Genomic DNA, 13,763 nt, shown 5'->3' with positions numbered 1-13,763 from the left:
TTCCAGAGCCATTATTCAGGGGGGGTTAAGAGTGTGGACTCTGGCCTGGGCTTGAACCCAGGCTAGGTGTCCTAATTCAAGTTATTTAACCTATGTTTCCATGGACAGAGTTGCAAGTGTTTACAGTGAGCATGTAAAACTACAGAACCAAGTGCTAAGTGTTAGCTATCATCTCCACCAATAGCCTTATTCCAGAGATCACTAAACCAAAATTAAGTATTTTGAACCTCATATGTGCAAAGCACTATATGGGATTTAACAGCCCTATATTTAAGGTGCTGTCTACATAAACACAGAAAGTTACATATTTAATTACCAGGTCAGTGAAAGATGTTGGAATTGACATTCAATAATTATCAGATCACTAGAGGTCAGGAAATAATTACCATAAGACCCATTTAAAGAAACAGCATTTACTATGGGGCATCCAAGACAAGTCACAGGAGAAAGAGAAATTCAAGACCATTCTTTAAGTATGTCTAAGCTTTTTGGTTTTGGTGGTAACATGTTAACTTGATGACATACTAAAAAACCTGGATTATATACCCTGTGCATGATGGGGAATTAATGCATAGAATCCAACCTATTAAAAGTTCAGTCTCTATTCAACAATTTCTTAGCAATAAATTCGTAAAAACTGTTTAAAAACAAAACCAAACAATCTGTGCCAGTACACTTTTAGTCTTAAATAAGAAGAAAGAAGACACAACTGGTCAGGTCAGACTCCTTCAAACAACTTCATTACAAAAAGGTATGGGGCAAGGGTGAGTCCGGAACACATCTAGCGATGCTGGCGAATTTCGCCCTCAGCCTGGGAAAGAGACATGGCCACGCAGGAAGATGTATCTGTAGCTCTCCAACAGACTTCCAGTAACTAGGAGTCAAAACAGACAGCGCCAAACCTCTCCAAGAAAAGTGTACCAAAAAAGATGTACTTTTTTCACTGGGTTCTGAGGCAGGTTTTAAGTTGGAAGTAATGTTCCATCCAGAAGAAAGGTTAACAGTAAAAGTAGGTGCTGATGCTTTAAATAGAGACTGTATCAGAAGAGAAAAAACACTGAAGAGTCCCTAAACACAAATATGTGGAAGTAACAGTGGCACCAGCAAGTCATTTCATCTCTACTGGCCAATTTCTTCATCCATAGAAGGAAAAGATTTCTCCATCACCATTATTCTAAATCAACGATGTCTTTACGTGGAATTCTACTCCACTCAACATCAAGAAAAATTTTTACATTTGTACACTAAGTCTTTAAAAGCATAAACACACAAAATTAACGGCTCACCTATTTTTGCTTCTGGATATGGAACTCCTTGAGGGTCAGAATAGAAAGCTTCCAGCTCAAAAGGTCCCCTTCTCAAGAAAGTGAGAACTTTGGAGAAAGGAGCAGCATGGTTTCGACTAAATACTTCATGCACACTAGAGGAAAGGAAAAAGCATTCAGTATTGCAAACATGTAAACTTACTGTGCTACACAAACTGAATCAACACTCTGAGATCTCTACCAATTCTAGCCCACCATTTATTAACACCAAAATGAGAGAAATATTTTGATCAGTTTGGTTGTTCAAAGATCCCAGTAATCAGACTCTCAACTGTAAAAGTCATTTGTTAATTTTCCTTGATATTAAAATACAGTATGTGAATAGTTATCTTCTGCTACCTACCCTTCAGTATCTTCTGAATCATGGTTCCACACCAGAGATATTGGAAAAGGAACTGCATCCGTGATGGAAAATTCTCTAACTTTGAATGCTGGGGAAAGAATTGCACACTTAAAAGGAAAAAAGAAAAAGGATTATCAGGAGGCTATGAATAAATAATTGCATTCACCCTTTAATTAAAATCGGATATCAAGTTTAAATTCAAAATCAAAACTGCTTACGGTACACACTGTCTTAAGTGCAAAGGATTTTCATCTAAATACTATGCCAATCACTAAATATAAAGACAGATAATACAATGAATCTTAGGATGGCAAAAGTTAACTAACAGCAAGTTTCATAGGAGCTTGGGAAAAAACATGGACCTTTCCAGAAATGTCCTGACAGCAACTTCAATTACAAGCTGTACCACTTTTGAACCTGTGTATATATCCACAAACAGCTCTGTCCACATCATCTTTCAAATGTCTAAGAAACTGAAAAAAGATAAAACCCCAAATATTCATATTTTCAAGGAATTTTATGAAGGAGGTGATGGTAAATTCACATTTGGGGTAGATGACACCCAACAGACAGGTGGATTTAGAGTAGTTACATAAAAATGACTAAATATGTGACTACGCTAAAAGTCAGTTTCTGATTAGCATAGGACCCTTCAAAAGAGAGACCAAAAGTGAGCTCTTCCTCTAAAGAAATGATACGCTTCCAATGTTCTGGGGAGTTGGGAGACTTCTTAGGTAAGGGGGCATACTCCATTATCAAGGAAAAAAGCAAAAGCAAAAACAAAAACCCCATGACAAATCATGATGATACAACAGATAATTAACAATGAGTACCTACATGTTCTTCTTTAAGTATTAAGTATAGTCCTTCTAAGTATCTTTGTGTATAGAATCTCTTGCTTTGTTTTATATCAAAAATAACTGTACAAACTAGAATAAAATTTAAGGATTGTTAACTTGAAACTTAGTCAAAACTACTTACATCAAGACTGTGATATCCTAACTACAGATGCTGCTTTTCTTATCAACAACTTCTAGTTTTGGTGCTTTTGCTCCGCCAAACACACTTGAGCCTCTGAGCCACCTTCTTACTTGATAAGCAAGTTAAAATCAATTAGGGGGAAGGGGGTCAGCTATTTTCTAAAATCACTTGTTAACTAATACTCCTAGCCCAGGAAATTTCCCCCAAATCAATTCCTTATTGCACCACATTGTTATTCTAATCCCCCTGTGTGCTTTGTAACAACTGTCAACACCACACAACTGATTCATGCTTTACAGTTGTGTTTCCCGTGTCTCCTCAGAATCATGCCTATTCCTAATCCGCAGTTCAAGAAACATCAGCTGCAAATTTCTTTTAATCAGGAATTTCCTAGATGTTCCGGATCTGAAAATCCTGGTCTCCCCACAGCCTTAACAGATGTTTTTGGAAGTGTGCTCCCTTGTGATATCTATTAGACACAAGGCTCTCCTTACTGTATGACCCCACCACAATGAAACAAAGCAGAAATGGCTTAAGGAACGAGCAGCAAGAGAAAGGAGGGCTGAGAACGTAATACCTGCAGTGCACATCCTCTAGCTACTGCTTCATCCGCATTGAGTGTCGTGCTGATATCTTTTCCAAAGAATCGGGCAATTTTTTCTTTCACGGCTGGAATTCGTGTAGTGCCTCCAACAATCTCAACCGCACTCACATCTTCAACTCTGAGCTGAGTCTGTTCCAGAAGGGAATGAAGGGGAGCTTCTATCTTTTGCAGGAGGTCAGCACAGAGTTCTTCAAATTGTGCCCTTGGCAAATAAGAGGAACACTATAAATTTTTAGAAAAAGCATCTGAAAGCCAATACTTTGTTCTATTTTTTTTGAAAATAATATTAACCCAATGAATTTGTTTTTCCTCAGACAACCTCCATTCCGTATGGGCCAAATTTAACTGTACTGTAATTTGTTAACTTAAAAAAAAAAAAAAAAAAAAAATATATATATATATATATATATATATATATACACAGAACAGGTACAGAAAAGAAATGGGAGAAAAATTAGCTCTACCAGCATTAATAGAAAAAAAATCACTATTCAGACTGCCGTTTTACTCCTAAATGGTTTTTGTGAAACCATTATTCAATTACTAGCCCAGAAACACCGAGAGTTGATAAACACTAAAAAGATTTCATCATGAGGACACTTAGCAAAGATCTTTTTAAAAAACCTCTTTGTAGGGGCACCTGGGTGGCTCAGCTGGTTAAGTGTCCAACTTCCGCTCAGGTCATGATCTCGCGGTTCATGAGTTGAAGTCCCGCGTCAGGCTCTCTGATGTCAGCACAGAACCTGCTTCAGATCCTCTGTCCTCACCCCCCACCCCACTCTCTCTCTCAAAAATAAACATTAAAAAAAAACCAACAAAACCTATTCTTTAAAAAAATAAAAAACCTTTTCGCACAAGTGACCCTAATTCTAATGGTGTGAACAGTCCTAGTATATAGCATATAATCTTGAAAATGTGGACCAAGACTCTCAACACCACAGCTAGACTGACACCTGGGCTATAGTTTCAGCAAGAAGTTTCTTGTGTTTAATCTAGCAGAATTCAAGACGCACCTGTTCATCTTTCCGGAAACATCTTTGTCATTCATAAAGCACTCGATATTCAGTGGTAGGTCTGTGCTATTAGAGCTCATTAGCTTTTTCAATTTTTCACATTCTTGATACAGACGAAGCAGTGCTCGAATCTTGGATTTTGCATCCAACTTGTACTTAGTTTTAAATTCTGCACAAAAATGTTCCACCAACTTTTCATCAAAGTTTTTCCCTCCTAAGAAAGGATCAAAAGCTGTTCCCAGTACCTAATTTAGTTAAAACAACAAATAATCTGGTTATTTTCAATCATATTTTTAATCAGAATCTTAAATATTACTACACAAACAACTAAAGACTAATAAGATCAAAACTTTTATTTAAATTATAGTAACATGAAATCTAAGAAAAATGTTACTACCAAATCCAAATGAAATGCTGAATCTCTAATTTACTTTTAATGATTACATAGAAGATAATCTTAAAATGCTTCTCCTTCCTAAGCAAGAACACTTAAGGGTCTCCTAAAATAATCACGTCATCTTTATGGGGAGCAGTGTTAGGAATAAGTCCTTGTTACTATAGTACCCAAAATTCTGCTTCCTAAGAAGCACAAAGTCAAGAAGGCTCAGTAGCTTAAAGTAATGACAACTACAACACATTTAATATGTTTTGGTCATTTAGTTCAAATTTATGACTTTACCTTCAATTTTCCCTTGTTAAAGGCACAGGCAGACACTTGAAAAGCTGAGTGTCCCATATCAACAAAAACCACTATCCGAGGTTTCTCATCCAGGCTTGGGAGATCCTGCTTATAAATTCCGTAATTCAAAGCAACTACAAAAAAACAACTGTTTCAATTCCTTGTTTCACATTTTCTTAGGAATTTCATCATTACCGAAAGAATTATACATGCAGGAAACTTGGTGAACACGTTTCTTTCACACCTGACTTCATACTAATTTTCATGGCATAATTTTTTCCCTTTCCGATTTTAGAACAATGCTCTATTACTTTTCAATGAAGAGATGTGACAAAGAAAATGTACAAGGTGCAAATACAATGAAATGTAACCACAAACATTAGCAGGCTAATTACACCATACTTACATTTTAACCACAACCTGCCAGGAGAATGCTTATCCAAAAAAATTAAGAATTTAATATACAACTATAGCAATGGCAGTTCCTACCAATTTCTTTTTAGAGCCAAGGCAAATAACTGATGTACCTTAAGGAGACTGGGTCAGCTTTTTCTGAACTTTGAAGCCACCATATTTCTAAACATGTATAGCCTAAGAATACACCTTTATTGATACTTGAATTAAGAGTTTTAAAGAATACACATATTAGAAATATTCTGGAATAAAGTCTTACTTGCTTTGTCTGAATACACTAAATTGTAACTTGACTTTTTGTTCACCTGTAATCATAAAAAACTAGTAAAGGCTCTAGGAGGAAGGAACAGTGACTGGTCCGCTCACCACCCTATCCGTACCTAACACAACGCCTGGCAAATGGTACAGCTTAAATCAATATTTGATAGAAAATGAGTGATCAATGACTAAGGGGGGAAAATTTTTTTAACCTCATTAATACTCGTAGCCATGGTAGCTGTGAAACCCAAAATCCTAAGGTTTGGGGAAAATTTAACTATAAAAACCATGTGAGGAAATAAAAAACTAAATCTAACACACATAATACAAAGGACTGAAATATATACCTAGAAGTACTTCCTAATGACAACAGATTCATAAACTGACACAGTGACCATTTCTCATTAAACATAAGCATCTGAAAAAAAACAGAATTCCTGCTTTCAAATCTAACCCATGTCTTTTAATAGGCTATGTTTCTACGGGTACATGAACAAATGTTTGGCTAGGATATCTGACTTGTCTTAACTCAGTTTTGATAGTATATTCACTTCTACACAGAAGTAGCTTTTTTTTCTTACCAGCTGTCATGTCATTCATAAGTCGTAGGCAGTTTAGGCCAACTATTTGTGCAGCATCTAATACGGATCGCCTCTCAGCATCTGTGAAGAAAGAGGGGACCTACCAACAAGAAAACAAAGAACCTTAAGTTGTCTAGAGCACACACAAATTCCTCACGACCACTTATGACACATTAACAACAGTCTAGATAAATATGTGCCTATCAAAGTTATAAAACAGAAACAGACATTTACACTTAGTTTCTAGCAAGTTCCGTAACTTTCAGAAGAGTAGCTGTTTAAAAAAAAAAATGCCCTGAAACAGTATTATCAAAGTAATCTTTACTATAACCAAATTTTAACCCAAAATAAAAATTAATCAGGAGTCTTCACTAAGACATAGTGACAACTGCCTCTACCTAATAAAAGAAAGCTTTAAATCTAAGTGTATGAAATACCATTTCCAAGCCAGTCTGAAATTTCTTATTTGGAAACGACAATGCTAAGTCAACATTTAATGTTAAACGTAACTAAACTACAGACAATACTACAGGTACCTAAAGGTAACGCACAGCTAATTCTCGTATACACCACCGCCCTGCAGTTTGCTATTCACTGTATTCAAGCATTAATAGATGACGGGGTACCTTCTAATTCTGTAGACCTGTTAAGATCACAAAAACATTTTTTGGCAAAGCCTGTTGATATTCCTAAAAAGAAGAGCAAAAACAGCTCAAGGGATGGGATGAAATTTCTTATGGTGCTGACCTGTGCTTTAGCTAGGTTAATTCTTTTGATCACTTTCTAGGACAGCACTTTAACTAGGACACTCTTCAGGAGAATCTAACAATACATTCATAGCATCACTTAACTAGAAAGTACCTAAGAGAAAACTTAGTACAGTGGCTTTCATTTTTTTCCCCAAAGTATTTGTAGCTGCTTCAGAAAGAGAGGCAAGAGCAAAAGTGGGTCTCTGCTCACTTTTCCAATCAGGAACACTGCTTTCAGCAGTTTTTCCATATTAGCTTACTTAGGGAAAAAAAAAAAAAAAAAAAGGAAAAATTACTGACATGTAACTTAATTCTTAATTTTACCAGAGATTATTATTTCTCCATGCAACAGCCAAATACTCCTTTTTAGTAGAACATATTCTGTCTTGCAAGGGCAAGACAGGGCTCTCTGCCTTATCCTTTCACATCCTAGGACACACAGTCACCAAAGCTTCTGACTGGTCTGGGCAGGCCACCCTGCTCATGTTGTAATGCAAAGACCACGCGTGATGTAGTCCGTTACAGACAGTCTTAGTGCGGAGCATAACCAGAGCAGACCAAAAGGTGACCCTACACATTTGGGAAAGCAGAATTTACAGCTGCTTTTTTGGCGTCCAAATAAAAGACTGACTTCTGTCCTTTTCAAATACCCCTAGATAACTTATCAACCGTCCACTGATAGTGGATTTTCCAGTGCTAAAAATCTTTTAAGTTTTGTCACTACTGGTAGGTTACATCGTAAAACTTCTAGTGAACTGGTTCACAACGGACAGAATTCTGAAAATCCCCGTTAAGCGTACAGGTTGTCTAACAGTGTTGTTAACGGACAGCATTAGAACATCTTCCATTTCAACCGACCAATTCAGTCTTTTCAAAGAGTCCCGCAAGAGATTGATTTGCACCTCCAGTCAGGAACTCCTGCAACTTCTTGCTAAAAATACCACTCAAACATACTCTGAATGCTCCTGAACACTCTGTTAATACAGTCCAGTAGGATTTTGATCCCTAGTAATAACACGTAAAGGGTAGGAAGAAAGGCAAATTAAAAGAAAACACACTGCCTTGTTGAATTCTACTTACTGAAATAACACAATCTGTTACTGGTTTCTTGAGGTTGTTTTCGGCGGTTTCCTTTAACTTCGTCAACAGCATGGCTGTTATCTGCTCCACACTAAACAGATGTTCTTCGTCCATGTACATTACCTGTATGAGGGAAAGAAAACATTTTAAACGTTGTAGTACTTAATGTTTATATGCTAATACTGACTTCCATATATTATTACATATCCTCTTCTAGAAAATCTTTATTGTTGCAGCTGTCATTAGAGAAGAAAGGAACAGGACACCAAAAACCAAACCAACCAAACCCAAAATGCAACAAAGAACTTTTCTCTAGAGATGAAGAGAAAACAAATCTAGGGTAAATTTTCCCCCTACCCAAAGTACTAGTGAAAACATTATACAAAGTAGTAAATTTCCATTCTAACTGAAGAGATGAATCACTGTGACAAATATCATTTTGTGTAGGTCATAACACAGGAATGCCTCCGCTGGTTTAAGAACAGATCTCTGGTTGCATTACACGAGTGCTCTTCAAACAATTGCAACTGGGCTGTAATGGAACAGACTTTTGTAACACAATGGAGAACTTTTTAAGCACCATTAAGTAAACCTAAATTTTAACAATTATAAAGAAGTCATAAGATATTAATTAAGTTATAGCAATATATGCCACTTAAACACTTTTTGGCCATTAAAACATATACCTACAGTTTAAAAGAACTTGACAAAAAAAAAGATCATCTAATTAAGAAATTTGAGGTAAACATTTATTAAGAACTAGGCGTTTTTTTCTATAGGTGAATTTCATTTCCTATTAAGCACATTAAAGTTAGTCAGTTAGATTACCTTTATTCCAACTCCACCATTTTTCATGGGAACCAAATCGTAACTTAAGTTTCCCTTCTCCTTTTGAATGAAGGGGTCATTGAATGCTCGGCCATGAAACCTTTTGAAGTTAGACACTGTGTTGTTTGCATGAGTGATTTGCTGAAAAAGAAACGAGAAGTTAGGTTTTTTTTCTAATTGGAACATCGGTAATTATAATTTTATAAAAAGTCAATTGTACGACTCAAACCATAATATAAGTAACTTTCTCCGCAACCCTGGGAAATGCCAAAAGGTAGGAAATGAGAAGAAACAGGAGGCAATGCTGTCACTACAGACTTTTAAAAAGATTTCAAACCCTGCAAGATAAAATCAAAGATTGGGAAACGACCTCTAAAGCCCTGAACAAATCAAGAACTGCATCCCTTTATTTCATTCCTTTTTCCCCACTAAACTTATTAAGTTTTATATCCACCGAATACACGAATAAGGAGATCTAAAAGCACTACAAGTCAAATTACATTTTTTAAAAAAGTTAACGTTAATTGGTCAGGATAAACATTTTGTGCCATAAAATACACGGGCTGCTATAATCATGGAATGTCAATTATCGGTACCAAAAAGCAGAAGAAGCAAGGATCATTCAAAATTTCTAAGTGACTTTTAACTGCATATTTTTGATGATTAGGCTCCGGATTAAAAAGTCCCACTTCATAGTATATTTCACTCAAAGCACTCAACAGTGAAAACTGTATTTAAAATACAGAAACAATTAAAATAAAAGATTAAAAACAGACTTCTAAAGTAATGAAAATACCAGAACAGTTTCCTATTTACCATTTTCTCTGGTCTACTTCTTTTAAAGGGAGGAATACAGCCTGGCAGTAGTAGTTTTTCAAACATGGAATTTAAGCATGTTTATGTACTAAAATTCCCTGTGATTCTGAAATGGAGTTGAAGTGTATCTAGTAATCTACAGGCTACATCTGAGCCTCCACTGAGTCTCCTCACAGAACCACAAAAAAACTGCAACAGCATTTTAAGGTCTGGCATATCAATATTCTAAATAGCCATATTGAGGGAGACAGTTCCTCCACTGATGTGTCCCTTTTCTTTTAAGTACACCATTTTGAGTGTGCATAGCTATTTTTCTCTCCTTTGCCTTGTATCTCTTCCAACTTGCCTTATTATAGCATTCCAGGGTTTAGAGTTTTGCTTCTTTTTCAGCAGTACTATTTTCTGTGTTTAAAAGAATTTTTTCAATCTCTTTCTTACAGCCTCTCCAAACATTTCAAATTTCATGTTCTTTTCCTTTATTTTTTTCCTCCCCAACCCTAAGGGTTCCTGGTTATAATGTGAGCCCTAAATGGAAGGGGCATACATAAATGTTCTAGTCACATTAATAACAAGTGAAGTTAATTTCAGTGATTTAGTCTAACAGATCCAAAATACTGTCATTCAACATGTACTCATGTTGAATATCGATGAGATACTTTACTTCCTTGTAAGACTTCAAAAGCTCATGTGTATGTCCTACTTACTTCCCATTTCAATGCAGAGGAGGCAAATTCAAGTGTATCTAACAGCTACCCTGAAGACGGCACACATCTAGACACAGTTCTCCCAGTCTTACCTAAGTAACCCGAACGTGCTTTTAAAATATAGAACTTCTAGAAGAAATCTTCCTTAACTCTTAAATGAGTATCACAATTCCACATGAAAGAACTTCAGGTGTCTCATTTATAATTTTTAAAAATTAGATAAATTAGAAGGTAGCAAAATCACTAAAAATTAAGGTTGGCAGATTAAAAAGTTAAGACAGATCTTACTCACTGAAAGAGGAAGGGAACAAAGAAAAAAATAACCATCTAAGGGCTCTTAAGGAATACGTACATTACATTTCTAAAACTCAAACATAAACAGGCTTCGATATTTCATAACCTCTCCCTTAAAAACGTGACCAGAATGGTCTTAAAGAACATACCTGATTTTTGGCTGCAACTCCAATGGTTCTGTTTTTGGATCCAAATGATATGACTGATCTAGAAAATATACAAACCACAGGTCTCAAAATGTTGAAAAGCATAGACGAGAAAATAATACACCAGTTTCCTACCCATGGTCGGGGTGCTGGTGGGCGGCACAAGTACAGCACAATGTTGTAGTCTAAAGCTTTAGTCAGATACTTAGTAGAAGCCCACTTAATTGTTACTCTGAGAATGTAATCTAACGGGCAGTTAGCCAAAAAAGTCTGCTCATGGCTCAGGGGGCATTTTCCATTACTTCAAATACCCGTGTAATTCTCCAGGTCCCCAATTATTAGCAAAATGGACATTAACTCTGAAAATACTTTGAATGAAGGGAATTATTTTGGCCCTAGCCACATGATCAGCAAAATATATGGAGTGAATTCCACTCTCAGTTGGCAACTCTGTACAAATCTAAGTATCACTGTCATACCGATTACTGTCCCGATATACCTCCACCCCTTCAGGATCAACAGATTTATATGAATCCAAACAAGTTGGCCTAAGTCAGGTTTCTGCAGTTTAAAAGCACAAAAGGGTCCTACGGGGAACTCTACTTAAGGAGGCCAAGTAAGTATGATGCAGAGCAAGTACCACAGCAAACAGAGTGTAATTGTTGAGGGAAAAGCATGAATAATTAGTTCCATTAATTAAGTCAGCTTTGAAGAGATGAAAGATGACCTCTGTGAGACAGCCTTCTCAGCAATGGAAACGGAACGGTAGCACAGAGCACAGATAAACTCAAGTCTTGTCAGGAGGAGCGCAAATCAGATTTTCAATCAAGGCGCAGGTAGGTGAACAAAGTGGGAATATGCTGAGGGCACTCAACACGGGGCTGCATCAAGTTTAAGGTTGCTCTGATACCGTAGACCCAAATTATCTGTGCAGGTGCTCTAAACAGCATCCTAAAAGCCGCAGAAGTGTTCAAAGGCTAGAACCTTCTGAAAACAAAGTAACATTCTAGGACTAGAGTAACCATTTACTTGCAGAACGACTTTACTCATTTTCCACTTGGAAATTAATAGTGGCCAATGCAAGTAGCCAAATATCTATTGTATCAACAAGATCACAGGGAACGCCAATGCTGCCCTCTGTTTACCTTTTCTAGGGACATACCTGCTGTCTTCAGTTTCACAGTGGTCACCACAGCCACGTATACAATATTTTCCTAGTCTCATCTGAACAGCTTTTCTTTTTTATTGGATCAAAGAGAACAAAGATGTGCATTGTACCTAAGCATGAAAGCCTGACATACTGTCTTTCTTACCGTACTCCAATTATACAGACCTTTACATATCTAAAGAACAGACTGTAGATTTGCAAAGAGGTAGAATCGTGGAATAAGTCTTTCCAATGGTACTCCCAATGTCAAACATTTGCTAATTTTCTGATTTTCCATTCACCTTCACAAATGGCCATCTGCACTCAAACAGTGATACAAACACGGTCATCCTACCTTTGAGCTCAAGGTATCATTCTAGGCTTTTTATCTTGGGTTTCAGACGTTGAAAAAATTACTACCTACATTAATTTTCCTGAGAAGGAATCAGTTGTTTCCATCAATGTACATGCAGGCGTGTCTGCATGATGATCTTCAGAAAACAAGCCCCTTGAAAAAGTTGCTTTAATAAAATGTTGCCCTTGCCCACCCCACGCTGCTGTGGAATAGAACATTCTAATTCTGACCACATCCATCCCCGAATTCTAGCACAAAAGTGTGCAATTTTCATCTTATCTCCTTTATTTAAACTGTGCAAAATTAATAAACTAGAACATGATTTAGGATTCCTCCTGAATGGCTCTCCTAAAACGAGCAAAAGGCCCTTTACATCTTCACAAACGATCCCAGGCACGAAGTCTGCTAGCGTTAGCAACCGAAAGTGCGCAAGAAAAGGCATCTATCAAAGGAGTGATTCTGCGGTCGCTAACAACAATCCGCCCGCTCACTGGACAAGCAGCAGCATCCAGGCTCTGGAAGCTTCTAGTTCATTTCGGAGACTCGATGCGGAAGAAAAAGCTCAGCAGCCCCGCATCTGCGGTGCGCAGAGGCATGCTCGGAAGGAGGGGGACAAGCTGGGGGCGGCTCAGTCAGCTCAGAAGCCGCGTGGGGAAACGGGGGCGGCCGCGGAAGCAGCGAACTGAGGCTTGCCAAGAAAAGGGAACGAAATCGCGGGCTTGGCCTTAGCTCTCCCATCAGTAGGAAGCCCGCCCCAGAAGCGACGACCCTGGGACTCTCCGCTCTGAGACTATTCTTGGCCTCCGGATCGCCAAAACGACCCCCCCCCCCCTCCAGTCCTGCCGGCAAGCCCCCACCCCTGTCGGGCAAGCATCCTGCCGGGCCGGGCCGCCGGTTCCCAACCTTCCCCAGGGGCGCACCGCTACCCACATCGCCCTCCGTTCGGCCCGGCGCGCCGCAGCCCGCCCGCGAGCCCCGGGTCCCCACGGTCCCCAGCCCCGGCCCCCGCTCTCTCTCCGCACTCCAGAACCTCCCCTGGCGCCCCCGCAGGCTCCCACTTACGGGGTGCAGCGGTCGCTGAACTCGTTGGCGATGGTCTCGATGCCCCCAGCCCGGGCCACCGCAATGTAACAGCTCTGCGAGCCCACGTCCAGCCCCACCACCGACATGGCCGGGTCGCGGTCCGCCTCCGCCTCCGCCTCGGCTCTGGGTCTGGGTCTAGCGTCCTCCTGCCGCCCTCCCGCTGCTTCGGCAGCCGCTTCCTGCCCCGGCCGCGCGCGGCTCCCGCGGGGTCCGACCGCTCCTCTGTCACTCGGACGGAAACACGAACGGCCCGCCTGCCGGCGCCTCCGGCTTCCCGGGGACAGTGGCAGCACTCGGCGGACTAAGCACGGGAGAAAGCGGCGCTCGGTCTCCGCGGGGCGCTCCTCAAGCTCGGGAGGACTG

At 39.1% G+C, this 13,763-nt stretch overlaps 1 protein-coding gene across 4 annotated transcripts in view; it reads right to left on the bottom strand.

Moving 5' to 3' along the window:
• The window catches only part of HSPH1 (heat shock protein family H (Hsp110) member 1), a 23,904-nt gene extending 10,141 nt beyond the window's left edge, over positions 1 to 13,763 (bottom strand). For 2 of the 4 annotated variants that reach the window (XM_060637425.3, XM_060637426.3), the window contains exons 1-10: positions 12,387 to 12,436; positions 10,819 to 10,876; positions 8,856 to 8,996; positions 8,028 to 8,150; positions 6,199 to 6,298; positions 4,946 to 5,079; positions 4,267 to 4,511; positions 3,227 to 3,455; positions 1,669 to 1,775; positions 1,287 to 1,420 (exon numbers count right to left, since the gene is read on the bottom strand). In XM_060637425.3, coding sequence (XP_060493408.2) covers positions 1,287 to 1,420; positions 1,669 to 1,775; positions 3,227 to 3,455; positions 4,267 to 4,511; positions 4,946 to 5,079; positions 6,199 to 6,298; positions 8,028 to 8,150; positions 8,856 to 8,996; positions 10,819 to 10,876; positions 12,387 to 12,421 — 1,306 coding nt within the window. In that variant the 5' untranslated portion in view covers positions 12,422 to 12,436. Of the gene's footprint in view, positions 1 to 1,286; positions 1,421 to 1,668; positions 1,776 to 3,226; positions 3,456 to 4,266; positions 4,512 to 4,945; positions 5,080 to 6,198; positions 6,299 to 8,027; positions 8,151 to 8,855; positions 8,997 to 10,818; positions 10,877 to 12,386; positions 12,437 to 13,379 lie in introns of those variants that run through there. The other 2 variants (XM_060637428.3, XM_060637427.3) reach the window with 2 other exon arrangements.

The sequence above is a fragment of the Panthera onca genome, chromosome A1, assembly GCF_046562875.1.
Source record: "Panthera onca isolate mPanOnc1 chromosome A1, mPanOnc1 haplotype 2, whole genome shotgun sequence".
NCBI classification, from domain to species: domain Eukaryota; kingdom Metazoa; phylum Chordata; class Mammalia; order Carnivora; family Felidae; genus Panthera; species Panthera onca.
Note: the sequence above shows the minus strand (reverse complement) of the source record. Positions and strands in the feature narration are given on the sequence as shown.